The following is a 15,519-nucleotide window of genomic DNA, read 5'->3' on the forward strand; positions in this document are numbered from 1 at the left end:
TGTTGCTTAATTAAAATCATTAATAATGCAGAAGGGATATGTGAGACCTTCAATTGCCCCTTAATTGAAGAATTCACAAGGACTTGGGGGATATATTATTGAGAGTTCATTGCAAAACAACCTCCAAGCAGTCTGGAGCCTTGTGACACAGGTGGCTGTGTGCACCTGCCCGGTCTGGTGCTCAGGGGTCAGTGGTTATTCAGGGCCCCAAGCCAGCTGTTTTCCCATATCCTTTGGTCTGGCTGGCTTCTAGAGGGGCATCCCTGTACAGCCATAAACTATTGCAAGTCATGCCTTACCGTCATCACCAATCCACACCTGTTTTTGACCTAATATGTGAGCTAAAAGCGTAAGCATATTACAGTAATTGACCGGGAAGGACATTCATAACACTGCCTCTATATGTGTGAGTGTGTTAGAGGCCTTTTATCAAGTTCATTTCACAAAATGAAAACAGCCCGTCATCCATGGGTGAAAAGCCAGACTCAGTAATTGAAAAAGGGGAGCACTATCCCTAATGAAAATACAAGGACTGACAGTGTTGTTGTCAAAGCAACCTCACTTTATTGTCGTTTTATATCCACTGGTATCACTACAACATTCCTGTGGGGACTTATCCTTTTGCGCTGATGTTTATATAGTAGGCCATAATCCTTAAATTTATCACGGATCGATGCTCGTGTTTGCCACAGTGCGTCATTGGCGTGCAATAAAGACGCAAAGGCGCATTTGTAGCCTACCTCTTTTTACACACCCAAGCAGCGGAGAGCGCGGTCGCCACTTGGAATAAACATCGTCGCGGTATTGCTGCCCTCTGTCCATCTTTATTATTAGCGCTTCGCTCCGCCCTCCTACCTGTAAATCTCCCCGCTCTCCTCTGGAGCGGATCTGACAGGCGCTCTCAGCTGGCCGCTCCGTGCCAGGGCTGCAGGGGACCGAATGGAGACAGCGACATCCACCCGAGCGCCAGTCCTTTTACGCAGAATTGACAGCGAAAACGCCCGCAAGAATATGTAGTCTTCGGCGCCGCAGTGACAACCAACCAATTAATAGAATTGAATTACATCTCTCTGTGTGTTTTCTCGTTTTGTTGCAAACCTTTCACAGTCGATTGACGCTCCAAGAAAAGTGAAATCGATTCTCCGCCTGCTAATCGACAGGATCCCTGAATGGAAGACGGCTAGAGAGGTCGCTTCGCCGAGAACGGGCTGCAACATTTTTCACTGTCGTTGTGTTTACCATAATCCGAAATTATCATTGGCAGCCTCGACGGCTGCAAACGAGGCCGTCTTTACCATGGCATTAGGCGTGAAAGAGCCAGAAAACCCTCTCAAAGCGAGAAGCGCCTAAGATTCGTCATTATTGCGGATTTAAATGCCTCTCTCCAAGGGCCACCGACCCTCTATTTTGGTCAGGTTCGCGTGCGCGGTGTGTCACGCTGTCAAGAATAAACAATTCATAGGCTGTTAATATACAGAAAGAGACTCCATCGGGTGGGTGAACATAATCTACAGCGAAGAGGGGGATTTTTTTTTCAAGCAATATGGCTGGTGAGTGGGGCTGGGGACGCTGGCACAGGCTCTCCAAGGCTCCTAAATGCTAGCTGAGGCAGATGGCACCGTTCCCCATGGAAGCGACAGCTCTATGAGGACAAGCAATATCAATAATAATATAAATCCGGACTCTTCAATCTTAATATCCAAGATGGAAGACGTTGTCATCCCGTTCTCGTCTGAGGTGCCCTGCGACAATAATGGACAGCGCATGTGGTGGGCATTCCTCGCCTCCTCCATGGTGACGTTTTTTGGGGGTCTCTTCATCATCCTGCTGTGGAGGACTCTGAAATATATGTGGACTGTTTGCTGCCATTGCAACATCAAAACCAAGGTACGGCTGATTCTCTGTCAACAATCATTTTGAAGATGTAAAATCTAATTTTAAATCCCCTCACACATAAACACTAGTGCATATACCTATATGACACTGGCCTGAGCTTCAGCACTTCTTGTTCTGTAATAGCCCTCATTGTGGATGTGACACTAAGCTTAATTTGATGGTGTCCCCATCCTCTGCATCATCTGCAGCCACTAAACAGATATCAAGTGTCCATTGCAGTGGCTGTTATAATGAAAGCATCCCTTGATTCGGATGTGTTTACCATCTCCCACTTTTGAGTAAAGGGGATGGTATTGCATGACATGCATGGGGAGAATGAGAGGAGAGCAATTCCTTCATTTTCTTCTGCTTTAGCATACATCACAGCACCCTCATGCTACATCAGCTCCCAACTTCTAGGGTGAAAGTAAACATTTAATGGAGGGGGGCGCACATTCCACCAGGTAGACTTAATGAAGTCCACCGGGACTTGTCATGCAGACCTAATGACATCAAGGCTCTCTCTGTCACAGTGTGCATCAACTCTGCAATATCAAGTCCCTTGGGAGGTCATTGTTCCACTGTTTAATTTTTACACTCAGTAGTGGCTTTAATGTGTTTTTGCTGCACATAAAATGTCTTTGTGGAATAATTAAGGTAACCCGTCTGCAGGACTAATATAGAAATAGGACTGCCCCTTACTTTGCTTGGGGTGGCCAACCTTAAGGATGAATCACAGGTGATTCATATGTGTATTAAAGCCTGCTTCATACATGACTCATGCACTTGTATGCAAGGGGTCCCCTGACTGAGCAGAGGGCCAGTTGAAAGGTAATGTTGCTTAGGGTGAGTGGAACATAGCTCAACATGTTTTATTTCATGATACATGCTTGGAATGAGATTTTTTTTTAAAAATTTAGTATTAAAAAAAGAACAGGTAATGGCAAGTCTTTTGACAGTGCCAATCAGTCTTTAGTGTAAAGCGCAAAGGGGTTGTTAAGAGGATATAGTGACAATGATGGACGGAGAAATGAGAGAGCGAGGATGATCTTCCTCGTCCTTGATGTGTTTGGGTTGTGTCCAATTCAAATGGATGAGCCGTGTCCCCCCTGCTGCTCTTCTGCCATGCTCTTTTGGTAGCTTTGGACCTTTCCTGCCCATTTCTGTGTTGGTATTATGACAGGTGTGAGACGGGGTACAAAGAGAGCACCCTTAACTGACAATAGCAGCACACACCAAACAGCCTTCATTGCTCTGCCGCGCTGAATGTCGTAAGATGCAGATTTTTGGTTTGTTTTTTAGTGCATCTTTTTTCTTATTCTCTCCTGTTGATTGCTCTGTGTCTAAGCTGGGTGTTACCTTGAGAAACACTCACATGTGTGCACATACTGTAAGGCAAAAATTCAATATTATCATTTACTGACTTTAAGTGAACTCTTATTATGACCATATGATGATGTTCAAGTGAATTATTTCAAGCACATTTCAAATAAAAAATAAAAAAAAGGTGATCTTTATTTCAACCATATTTTGCAGCCCCACACACACTCACTCCACAAACCCCAAAACATATATATTTAGTTGCTCACCTTCTATAATAGAAAATATATGCTTGTATATGTGTATTTCTATTCTAGAATATGAGCAACTGTAACATGACCCAAATTTCCCTAAGGGATCAATATGGGATCATGCTTTTTTTGCATTTAGATTTTGGATAGGTTAATAGCGTCTTTCAACATAAGCAGACATTTCCATTATATGAAAGTCCAGATAAAATCAGACCTCTGGAATTCTAATTATTTTCCAGTCAGCTTGCAAAGAAATCCCACCCCATCTAAACAGGTCTTATTTACACTGAGAGATAATTCTGCCTAGTATGCTGTTTAGGGTTATTACTTGTCTGTCAGCCTCCTGTCATTTTGTTACGCCCATGGATCCCGGTATCAGAAATGGCACCAAACCATATGTTATCCTTCATACTTCACACCGTCTTGCAAGGAAACTGATGAAAATAAACCACGCAAATATAATGAGGGATCCATCTTGTGACTGCTGGTGGGTATCTGGTCGTGTCTCATCTCTTGTTAAGGAGGAGAAACGGTGAAAATGAGAGTGTGTTTCTGTTCGTGCTCCCTCTCTCTGTGTTGCTGTGTGGGGAAGGCAGAGCCATCCCTGTTCGGTGACTTTGGAAGGCTTGACACTTGGCTGCAGAGGGAAAAGGCTTGTTAGGAGTATTAAGAAGGGGAAACTGGATCTGTGTTCAGCTGACTGGTGCGGCCAGCTAAGTTGGCATGTGTCAGAAACGGGATGCATAGTTGGTGAGGGGGTTGGTAGGCTTTCTCTAGCAGTACTGGGAACCTGGATTCAGAGGCAAGGAAATAGAGGTGGAAACTCTGAGAGAGACACAGGAGGAAATGGAAACAGGGGGTGTGAGGGTGACGGAGGGTTTGAGAGGGGGTGTTACGTTGCATGTTGTCCTCCTGTGCTCTGCCATTGACACACAGCTGTGTCCTAATTCTTTTAAATGGCAGTATTCTCTGTCAGAATTAAAAAGAGGAGGTCGTGGGTCGAGATAAGGGGATGCAGCAAAGAGAAATATCCACTGCAACTTTTGGAGTCTTTGGAAACTGCACTGTTCAGAGAGAGATTGTCTATGAAATGTGAAATTGGGGCCTTATATTGATCTGTATTGTCCTGTTAATATTACTGCAAAACCAATAAAAGAGCATAGTTACCACCTTTTTTTTAACTTATATCTGTCTAAAACAAGACAACAAGACAAACAATGTTTTATTGTTCTGGTGCTGTCTCTTGGGTGGACTAAAAAAAAAAACCAATAAAAAATACAAATCCATATTGATTTTTCTAACACTGTGCTAGTAATGGCAACATTTATGGCATCATTTATCTTGTGGATGCTTCTGAGTGTTCAAATGTCATTTTTAAACGACACACCAACCACATTTGTAATTCGATTTGCCCTAAATCATCCTGTAAACACCAGTTCTCAGGCTGTCTGGATGAGCTACATTATTTAATTCCTTCTTCTTTTATACAGTGCAGCTCGGTGCTTCACTTATTCTAAATAAAGGGTTTCCCACTAAGGGAAAGACTCACTCAAGACAATGCTAATACATATGCATGAGTGACAGAAATGTAAGCACTCAGTGATACTGAAGTGGAGGATACTGCTTCCATGCTGCAAAGCTCGTTAGCATATACGCCTGCTCTATTTTCCCTTCCCTATGGTCCTATAGTCTTGCTGAATTTGTAGAGTTACTGTTCTGTGCTGCTTCACTGCTGCACAGTTATCTAATGGTCTAGTTATCCACTCTGCGTCATGCCACCTCCAGAAGTTCTTATGTGACGCCTCTGTTATTGAGGATGCATGGGGTGGAGGAGTATGGAGGCTTTGCATTTGTGGCACCAATCTCTATTCAAATATGAATGGCACCATCATCCTGCAGAAAAGTCAGCTCTGTGAAAGCATGGCCTTATTGCTTTAAACCAATCAATCAAACAGCAGTCCTGTATCTTTAACTTGACATGCTGTAATTTAACAGGACAAACATGAGAAGTAAGCCAGCAAGAGAAAGGAAATACATTGCACTGAAATATTTCTTGTTGTTAAAGTAAATCTGATCATTTATCTTGATATAGATTTTAGGTCATATCGTCCAGCCTTAGTTTGTTGAGGTGTTATTTGTTATATAAGTAAAAGCTAAAAGTCTAATTAACTAATACCTCTATTTCTGACATAAAGAATTTTATTTTACTGTTTTATTTTTTACAATAGCAGCATTTTCCCAAGACAGTCAGCTAATGTCAGCTAACAGCACTGACTTAATATCAGCACTTGTGCAACTGTGCAAATTACATGCGATTGACCAGTTACCATAATTTGCTTGCTAACTAGGTTATGTTTTAATATAATTGTAAAATATAACAGTATGGAAATCAACCATGTCTCTTAATGTTTAAAATGCATCTTTGGCCATCTATAGCCATTGCTGCCAGTAGCTAAGGGTTTCCACTGTGGCTGGCAGAGTTTATGTTACTTAACACAAGAGAGCCTCTACAGGTGTTTAGACAGCTTCATCTTGAGATGTAAGGAGAAAGAGCCCACAGCTCTGCATCAATCAGAAGATGAAGGATTTCTGGTAGAGCAGTAAACCACTTGACACCTGTCACAAAGCAGAGTTAAGAGGGAGACGGTTCAGTCCTAAAGGTACCCGGGATGTTTACACATCAGCTGCAAACTGGTCTAAATTGACAATACAGAGAGTTACTGTACAAACAAAGGCTGAGTAGACTGTCAAGTGTTTCATTCCAAGCAGCGAACTTCACATTATATCAGTGTGTTTTGGTGAAACTGAAAAACAAATGCTAAGGGCCGGTTCTATCTTTGGGTTGAGCTTGGAAAGCCGTACAATTAAATGAGGACAAAAAAAAAACAAACACCTCCTACCTCACCTCAGTACAGCAGCTGATGCAGTAGCACCTTCAGCCTCCCCCTTATCCCCCTAAGGTGCATGGAATGTTTTATATGCATCTTAGAGCCAACAGCTGTCAGGATTGTACAATTGCTTCTGTCCAAACAGCTCAGGCAGAAGCAGTGATGGAGCTGAGTACCTGCTCTGCCTGTACAATCTACTCTTTATATTTAGCTTCCCTGTGCCCCAGTCTAATCTAGATGACATTTTGTTGCATAATTTCAGATGATTTCTGATGCCTGTATGTTCTCTGCGTGTGAGTCAATACGCACCTTGACACCTTTTCTGTATTTACACTCCCCCCATCCACAAATATTTTCTATAGTGAATGGCAACAGGCAATAAAATACCTTTGGTTAGCTGTTGAATTACATCTTCAAATATGAATGTATTACATTTGCACTTTCTGTATAGAGTTCATGAGAGGATGAGCAGTTTTTATTACACATTTGAAGACATTTTCTGCATTTGAATGGCCCTCAATACACCTGTTACATATTCCTCTGAATATACATTTTACCTTTATATGGTACTGAATTTATTTTTACCTTATTTCATGTTTTGGTCTTGGGGCTGAATATTGTACCTAATTTTCATGTCTTGATGTCTTGATTCTCCTGCTTTGTCATTTGCAAGCATGGTAGCACTTTAATGCTGTAAACCATATCTTTTCATGTTATGAATCATACATTTTGATTTAAAGCCCCCATGAAATGGATGTTAGAGCAGCTTCTGTACTGTGACGTATTTCCCACTGAAACGGAATATTTGAGCATATACAGTTACAAGAGGAATTTAAATTAAATCCTTTGCATTTGATTGGGCTTAGAGTTAAGTGTGATATGGAGCTGCAGAGGTTGGCTCCACACACACCTCCCTCACCTGTCGTTAGATCAGGAAGAGGGAGAGGTGAATGAATTACACCTCAGTCACATTGTTTTTGAAATGAAAACAAAGTCTTTGCCCACTGATATCCAAACACACATCTCCTCCTATATCTTGCTCTGTAAGCTACTACAACCCACAAACAGTAAAGTGCGGTTCTATATGATGGGTGTGGCTAGCTACTCGCTCAAAGTCACATTTGATTGGATGAACTTTTGTAAATGCCCCTGAGTGCAGGATGAGTCATCAAACATTTGAAACCGTTTTACAGGAAGAGAAAAGAGGGATTTTGATATAAAAATACTCTGATACAGATTTTGACACATATTTGGCATATAACAAGAGATTCTGTAAATGAACAATTAACACAGGACTAAAACTGAGAAAATGTATTTTTCATTTCATGGGGCCTTTAAGAGATGTTGATGTTGAAACTGTTATTTTTCCATTTTCTATGCTAGATCATTTGTATTTAGCCCTTGTTGATTCTTATGCTTGTTTGCTGCTGCACCAGCCCAGTATCCCCATGGCAATCAAGTTTCATCCCAACTAATGAGACTTTGATGTGCTGCGTGTTGGTTCCCTGCACTGAAGGCCAGACCTTGCTCCTGTGATGTGACTAATAAAGAGGAGGGGCGAGGAAACAGCTAGTGCTTAGGCTCCGTTCTCTCTAACCGTTGTCAATCTGCAGTTGGAGGGTTCATGATAACGCAAACGTATCATCACTTAACACTTAATAGCTTTAAGTTAAAGGTGGAAAGATAAATCTGCTATTCTGAAACCACAAGGAGAATTTCCATCTTATGATCTGCTATCTAATGAAATGTGGCAGCCTCGGTGAATTTTAAATCGTTATAATTCATTTCCATAACTGGAGATTGTTATTGATTTTTATGCGCTAAGGCTTTGCTTTCACTGCATGTCGATTAATCAAACCTGAGTTTGAAACCCACCGCAGTGTTTGCATGCGTATGTCTCTGTGTGTGCATTAGTGTCCGCCTACAGTACGTGACAAGGAAAAAACAAATCTATGGCAGAGTAAATGAGATATGCTGGGGCACTCTTCAGTATGCTTAGCTTTAAGTGAAATGGATTGCGGAGGTGCCTGCAGAGAAGAACTGTTGTGAGCCTGTGTATTCCCTTGTGCTTGGCAACGGACCAGCTGCATTTTGCCAGAGCAGCATAGAGCACACACCCTGCCATCAGCTGTCGCTCTCACTAACCTCGGTCTAACTTGGCCCAGATCGGCCTACTCCATCCCACAACAGCTTATTGAAATCCAGAGCTAATTAAAAATATCAAACATGCAAAGCAAAGACCTGATGATATGATGAGTACTACTGGATAACAAAACACTTGATAAAGACTTTCTGCGCACATACGGCTGTACTGTGTGTACACTTCCACAGTTCTTGATGTCATCTCAGGAATTTGTGTGTAGGCGGACTACTATGTTCTTGTGGCCAGTGGTTGAGTTGCATGTCATGTGTTGTTGACACTTGCTGGGAGTGAGCATGCCTCTGAGCTGTCCCAGGGCAAAGCGTGACCAGTTTCCACCACAGCACACACGCCTGTCCCCAGCCCCTCTTATCAGGATGGGAATAACTTGTGAGGAGGGCTGTATAAATAAAGATTATTTTCATTTTAATTAATCTGTCAATGATTTGACTTCTAGATTAGCCTGTAAAATAGAAAATCACAATCACAATTTCCTAGAGCACAAGGTGACGTCTTCAAAAATTTGTTTTGACCAAATAACTGTCAATAAAATTCAATGATATTTCATTTAAAATTATATAAAACAGAGAAAGGCACCAGTTTGTTCATTTAGGAAACTTTTTTGTTTTTTCCCTTATTTATTCAACCTCAAACAGATGGAAAATAGATGGCGGCAAACAGTAGATAAAATGTAAGTTTTTTTTATGAACTCTGTCCAGTGTTGCAGATTAACTTTCTTTTCTCATTCTCCTCTGATGTGGAATGTGTGAGTCATGAGTTATTCTTTTGTGGAGCCTTTTCTAGGCTCTAATCCCAAATTCTCTGCATCTGATTTGATGGCCATTTAGGGACAACTGTAGTGCGCCATGCTGATGTATGTTAATCCACAGACAAGGAGAGGCCATATATCAGGCCACACTATGTATATCATGAGACAGACACAGAGGTCCAGTTCCCTTCACCCAAACTGTGCTCCCCTGCTGTCGTGCTGTTATGTCTTCTTTGGCCGGTCACTGGGCTATTAAAAGGACGTCCACACCCCAGGAAGTATTCAGAGGTTAAAGGTTAGACAGGAAGGGTATACCTGGCTCCACATGGGGGAAGAGTGCTAGACTGGCATTCCTGTCATTGGAAATGTGCGATAGGGTCTAAGCCACCTGATCCTTGCCTAGTCAAACTGGCAGTGGAAAACCATTTGCATATAGATCTGCAGCTTGAGACCGGCTAGGCTAAGCTGGCATGGGAGGCCTGCAGGAGGGAGATAGCTAGCTAGTGCCTAGTTAGCCAGCGGGATCATGGCTTATGGTTTCTTGTCTACCAGCTTTCTTTCTCGGCTGTTGTTGTCCTTAAACAGCTTAACATCAGAGGATGGGTGTGTGTGTGGGTGGGGTGATCTCCCAATAGCCATCCATAGAAATCAAATTTAATGCTATTTCTATGAACGAGAAACACTGCTGCAGTTTCTATGAGTGACTAGGGAGAAGGGTTTAGCTGATGTTACTTTGAAAATGTGTTGATATACACATGTGGATTTGTCTTAAACTAATGCACATGAACCTTTGTCTTTTGAAGCTTCATTTTCTTGCATTCTCATTGATGTTTCTCAAATGTACAAATGCTCATGTATTTGTATGTGAGAGTGACAGAAAGAAACAGATGTGGCATTGAGGCATTCCTGCCGCTCTTGATGTTGCATAGATGAACATGCAGTGTTTATTTACAGCAGAGCTTTATACTGCTGAAGAACTATCACTATTTCATACTCAAATTCTGTGTTCACAATAAAACAATGGAGTTTTATTTTAGATTTGTTGTGCCAAACCCTAGAAATGCCCCAACTCTTCTATGCCATTGCACAGCGACCAGCCAGGCCAGCACGTGCACAGCCCTGGGACTAGTCTTTTCTGGTGCTGATTATCTGGCAGATCCGGCCATCTCCTACTCTCCCCCTCATCTTCACTCCACTCCCTTTAGCCCACCACCCACCCTTAGCAATCGGGGAAGCCAGTGGAACACTGATATGTGGACATCAAAATGCAGTTAACGTCATAATTGGTGCTTTGTGCTGTGTGCACTGATGCACAAAGAGAGAGATGGAGACAGAAAGGGAGGGAGTGTGTAGAGGACACGGCAGTGACCTTCAAAGATCTCAGCAGGCGGTGTTTCTGTAGCCTGTTCAGAGATTAGTTCTCTCTCTTAGCAACATATATGACTCTGTAAGGTTGACTCATGGTGAAAATACATGCAATGCTTCCATTCTCAGAGAAGGTTAGTAAAGTGTGAGAATTACGTATCACTACTACCATGGCCACCGCCCTCAGCAACCTGTCCCAATTAACCTCCAAGGGGTCTAGGCTAATATGCTAATTGTTATTCTCCTAGCAGGCTAACAGCAGGCTCAGGTTTCTCTCTGCATGCCAGCAATGTGCTGGCATAGCCACCTTGCTACAATGCTAAGATTGCACCCCATTTGGCACCATCCCAGTTAGTGTCTATTAGTTAAGTGAGAAACCAATAAAATGCAATGTTTTTTATGGGGAAATACAAGTCCGGCTGACAGTGAAGGGCAGCCTACAAGCTGAACCCTGTTCAGTCAAAGTGAGCGGGCCTGTTACACAATGATTTTACCTCTTGACTTCTTCTGACGTTTTCCAGAATGGCTGCACAGAATGAATAGTGCAGCTGTCAATTACAGCCTTGTTTGATGCTTGCAAAAGTGAAATCCCAGAAGGTCCTGTCTCACTCAGGTTTCGTCTGCTGCTCGGCATTTCTCTGAAAGCTGTGAAATGTATCTAGACGTGAACCAAGTGAGGCAGACCAATTTCAGAGTGACATGAGCATTGTAAGATGATGCGCCAAGTGTTGAGCTCCAAATGACAGCATGTGTAGACATCATGTACAGATGATGCACAGAGTGCATTGGTTCGTTGCTGGATGCCTCATTAAAGATGGATGATAATGTAGAGCTGTCATGCTGTTCTCTGACAGCCTATACCATTGAGATTAGGCAAAACTTTTAAATTGGTCAGTATGTAAGACTGTTGAATTGCCAAGCTGCCCTCCTGGGAAGCATTTAGACAGTAGATATTTTTAATCTGTATTGATAAGTGTCTTTTACACTAACTCATGTTTCCTTCTGCTGATGAAGTGCTTTGATTGTTGATATAGAAAATTGCACATTCCTTTTCATGAGCTCCATTAGAAACATGTAAATTAATGCACTTGACTATACACATGTCCATACACACAGTCTCACAGACTGATATAAACTGAGATATATCAGACTGATATATGGGAGAGATATAAACTGCATGCATTTGTATGAACTAATTAGTCAAGTGGTCATTTCAGTCAGTATGCACTTACACTGTATTACTAATAGTAAGTCTATCCATTAGAGTCGGGATGATGGGGGCTGGACTCATAATGTATCTGTAATAGGCATCTGTTATGAAGCTGCTCATTATGGCTTTTGTGCCAGATGTGATGTTTCATTCTTTGGTCCTGTCATGTCAGATGGACTTGCATAATGCTCAGAAGCATACATGTTGCCTGTTAACACATTACTCCCTTTCTTCTCCATACAGTAGCTGCAGAAATATCTAAATTGAGTTGTGGATAAGTCTGTAGAGGCGTTTTCTTATGTTACAATTGACATAATGTGGTAATATCAGTTCATTGTGGTAATTATTTGAAACATTAGAATCCAAAATAGATAGCATCATTGTAGACACAAATAAGAGAACAAAATATACATAGTATGTAAAATGATGATGGCCATTATTACTTGCTATGTTGTTCTCTTTTACTATTGCCAATCAGGATTCACACTCTCAATGCCTCTAGATACTTTGTGGTCTGTGTTTAAATATGTGGTTCAATTATGATGTTGACCTAGGGAGCAGCAGGGATTAGTTCTAATATTCAAACTACGTAATGCTGTCTGCGGTGCTCATCTGAGACGTGGAATCCATTGGCCACAGTGGCACACAGCAGTTGTGCTGCATCTGTGTGTTTTGGCAGGATGTATGAAACAGGATGGCTTTAAGGCCTCAGCTATTCTGCACAAGTGAAGATTTTCAGCACCATGGAGAGCTCAGGAAGGGAGCGCAAGGCTTTTCACACACTTGAATGTGTGGCTCTGTGGCTGCTGTTTAGCACATATTAAGTGGTTGTTAGACACCTCATATCTTTGTTTAAATAGCCTTGTAGTTTCTAAAATGAAAATACAGATAGCAAAAGAAAAAGCTGGCTTAAAGAGAATAGCTTGGTTTAAAATTAGAATGGCATTGTAAACTTATGCTGTCTACTACTATGAAATTATGTCATAGTAAAATTCCTAAAAAATAACCTCCAATCCTCCAATTACATCTACCACAAAATTTATATCTTTATGTTTTTTGTAGCAATAGACTATGAACAACCCAGACCAGCCTCATTTTACACAGCAGCACCCAGCTGTTTGACTAATGCTTAGGGAATATATAATCAGTTGGAGTCATCACGTCTCAAAAGCAGGGCTTAATTGGTTGCATTGAAGCTAAGCAGGGATGTGCATGGGTTTGTAATAAAGAAGCAGTGGAGTGGTGGTGGTGAATGGCAAGACTGTCTGAATATCCCTCTACTCAGTGAGTGTTGCACAGACAGTGATAAGGAACGTGGTACCTAGTGGAAAATTGGTTCGAAGATCAAAGTGAGGTTTTTCTTCATGCCTTGCACACATAGTGTCATCAGGGATGAAACAACATAGCTTTCTCTGTTGTATTTTTCTTAAAATGCAAAATACCAGTATAGAATATAATTACACTGAGCTAAGAGAAGCACATTTAAAAATCCACTGTCAACATAAAGTGACAGACAAAAGATAAAAGCCCTGCTAGTGGCCCTACAGGCTGCAATGTTTGTCATGCTCCACAGTACAAAAGTGTTTGAAATAACAAACAACGTACAGACGACGTCAGTGCTATTCTTAGAGGCTTATCACTAGTGGGAATAAAAATGTAAAGTTTGTCACGAGGATGGTGCTAGAGGAGAGGGTTTGGGCCCTTGGGAGCGTTTGCTCAGCACATTTCATGGAAATCTTCTTATTAGATTATGCATATTAGATTACATTGTGTGCAAAGTTGACATTTTGGCCTAAGGGGTGCCACTGGGAGGAAGCTCACAAGTGTTCAGAATCGACAGGGTTCAATCTTTGGGGAGCATAAATGCACTGAGTAAATGTCATGGGTATCTGCTCATGACATTGTAAAATTTCTTATGCAACTTGGCCATTTTGTTTGATGGTAATGTTAGAGGAAAGGGCAGAGGGTCTCCAAAATCATCTCACTATCTGTGGAGTGTGAATATCTATACCAAGTTGATGACAGTATCATTGGATGTTCACAAAATCTTGCTTTGGATCAAAGTGTTGGACAGACAGACTCATTGCATCTTCATTTCCAACCCCCTCTAGCAGCAGGGATAAGGCACAGAATATAGAACTGCCACATTTCCATGGAAATTGCATTTTCAAATTTAATTTTCTTTGTTCACATTAATCAGTCATGAGTCATGACAGATATAAATACCACAATGACACAGATGTAAGACAATGTTTTTTTTTCTTTTTTGCTGGAAATTATGTTTGGAATCTGGAATGTTAACATATCAAATCATGAAAGCACAGGTTAGGCTAATAACATTATTAATATCTGCATCCCATTTAGCTTTACTAGCTCCAGTTCTCAGGTATTCTGCAGGTATTGTGCTGGCTTGCTGTTATGACTCACTGGGACACTTGAATGGAACAGAGACATGTCATTAGTTCCACCTCTGCTTTTTCATGACAAGTCAAAATGTCTGTGGTTAAAAAGGCCAATCACAAAACAACTCAATTCACTGGTTGGAGATAGTGAAATGGGAAAATGTTAAAAAGTGTGATTTCAAGATTTCAACTGAACTGTAAAGAACACTCTCACTACTGAAGCATGACAGTAAGGCTTTTTCAGTTCTTTAACTTTAAAGGTGGCTTTTAGACAGTTGAGTAACTGTAAAGACATTACATTAAAAGAATCCATAAGAGCTAATGTGTCTTATTTTCCCTGTGGAGCAGGAGAGAAAGCTTTTCAGTAAATAAGATTTTTCCAGGCAGAAATGGTCAAAATCTCAAGCAGGAGTGGGAAGAGGCAGTAATGGTCTCAAATCTTGTTGGAGTGGGCGGGAGTGGAAATGAGAAAACAGTCCCACGCAGCCCTTTAATTGAGACTTTAAAGGGGCATTAATACTCTGTGGCACACTTGTGAGTGCAGTCATATCTTGGCAAAGATGAAAAGGACACTTAGATTTGAATTAATCCTTGCTGTTCAGATATTGTGACTGCCCATTACAGATTTTGTGAGACAAAAATGTTTTGAGGATGGCTATATGATTCTGAGATTGCAGATTTATACAGTAGTAAGTGAAAGTTATGGCAATTATGTCATATTCTTTGGGGCAGGCTTACCCCTCTGCTGCTTGAGCAGCTATTTTTTTTTGCAGAAATACAACAGAAAATCAAATCAACTGGTGTACCTGTTTACAATGCAGCCAAACAAACTCACATTGTTTTAATAATAAATCATTATTGGTCAATGATGCTCTGTTACGCCATGAGCGACCACAGTATAATTTCATGCTGCCTCAGCAACAAATACATTGCGGTTCTTGTGACTGCCTCACAATAAGCCAACAAGCCACCCCATGTTTTGCCAGTCGAAGACAACAGCAGTGGCAGTAGAAAATGTCACGCCTGTGGGAGGAGAGTGAAGAGTAAACAGTGAAGATGATACTGATGAGATAAAATTACAAACAGTAATGCTGCATTACATCCATGCATCATTTCTTGTTAATCGCGTGAGAAATTGTGTTCCTATACATTATTCATTACCTTCCATAACTTTGTCATGCCTCTCATTATAGCAGATCCTGTGCATTTCAGATAATAATGAGTAGTGTACATAAGAACTTTATTTTCCTTATTTGCTTGATGTTTAATATCCTCGTTGAGTGACTGGGTATTGTACTG

At 41.3% G+C, this 15,519-nt stretch overlaps 1 protein-coding gene across 9 annotated transcripts in view; it reads left to right on the plus strand.

Annotated features, from left to right (window-relative positions):
• Positions 1-806: 806 nt before the first annotated feature.
• kcnma1a (potassium large conductance calcium-activated channel, subfamily M, alpha member 1a) overlaps positions 807-15,519 on the plus strand; it is a 140,379-nt gene continuing 125,666 nt past the window's right edge. For 4 of the 9 annotated variants that reach the window (XM_044372468.1, XM_044372469.1, XM_044372471.1 and 1 more), the window contains exon 1: positions 808-1,887. In XM_044372468.1, coding sequence (XP_044228403.1) covers positions 1,597-1,887 — 291 coding nt within the window. In that variant the 5' untranslated portion in view covers positions 808-1,596. Of the gene's footprint in view, positions 1,888-15,519 lie in introns of all 9 variants that reach the window. The other 5 variants (XM_044372474.1, XM_044372467.1, XM_044372475.1 and 2 more) reach the window with 2 other exon arrangements.

Source organism: Thunnus albacares, chromosome 14, assembly GCF_914725855.1.
Source record: "Thunnus albacares chromosome 14, fThuAlb1.1, whole genome shotgun sequence".
Taxonomy (NCBI): Eukaryota; Metazoa; Chordata; class Actinopteri; order Scombriformes; family Scombridae; genus Thunnus; species Thunnus albacares.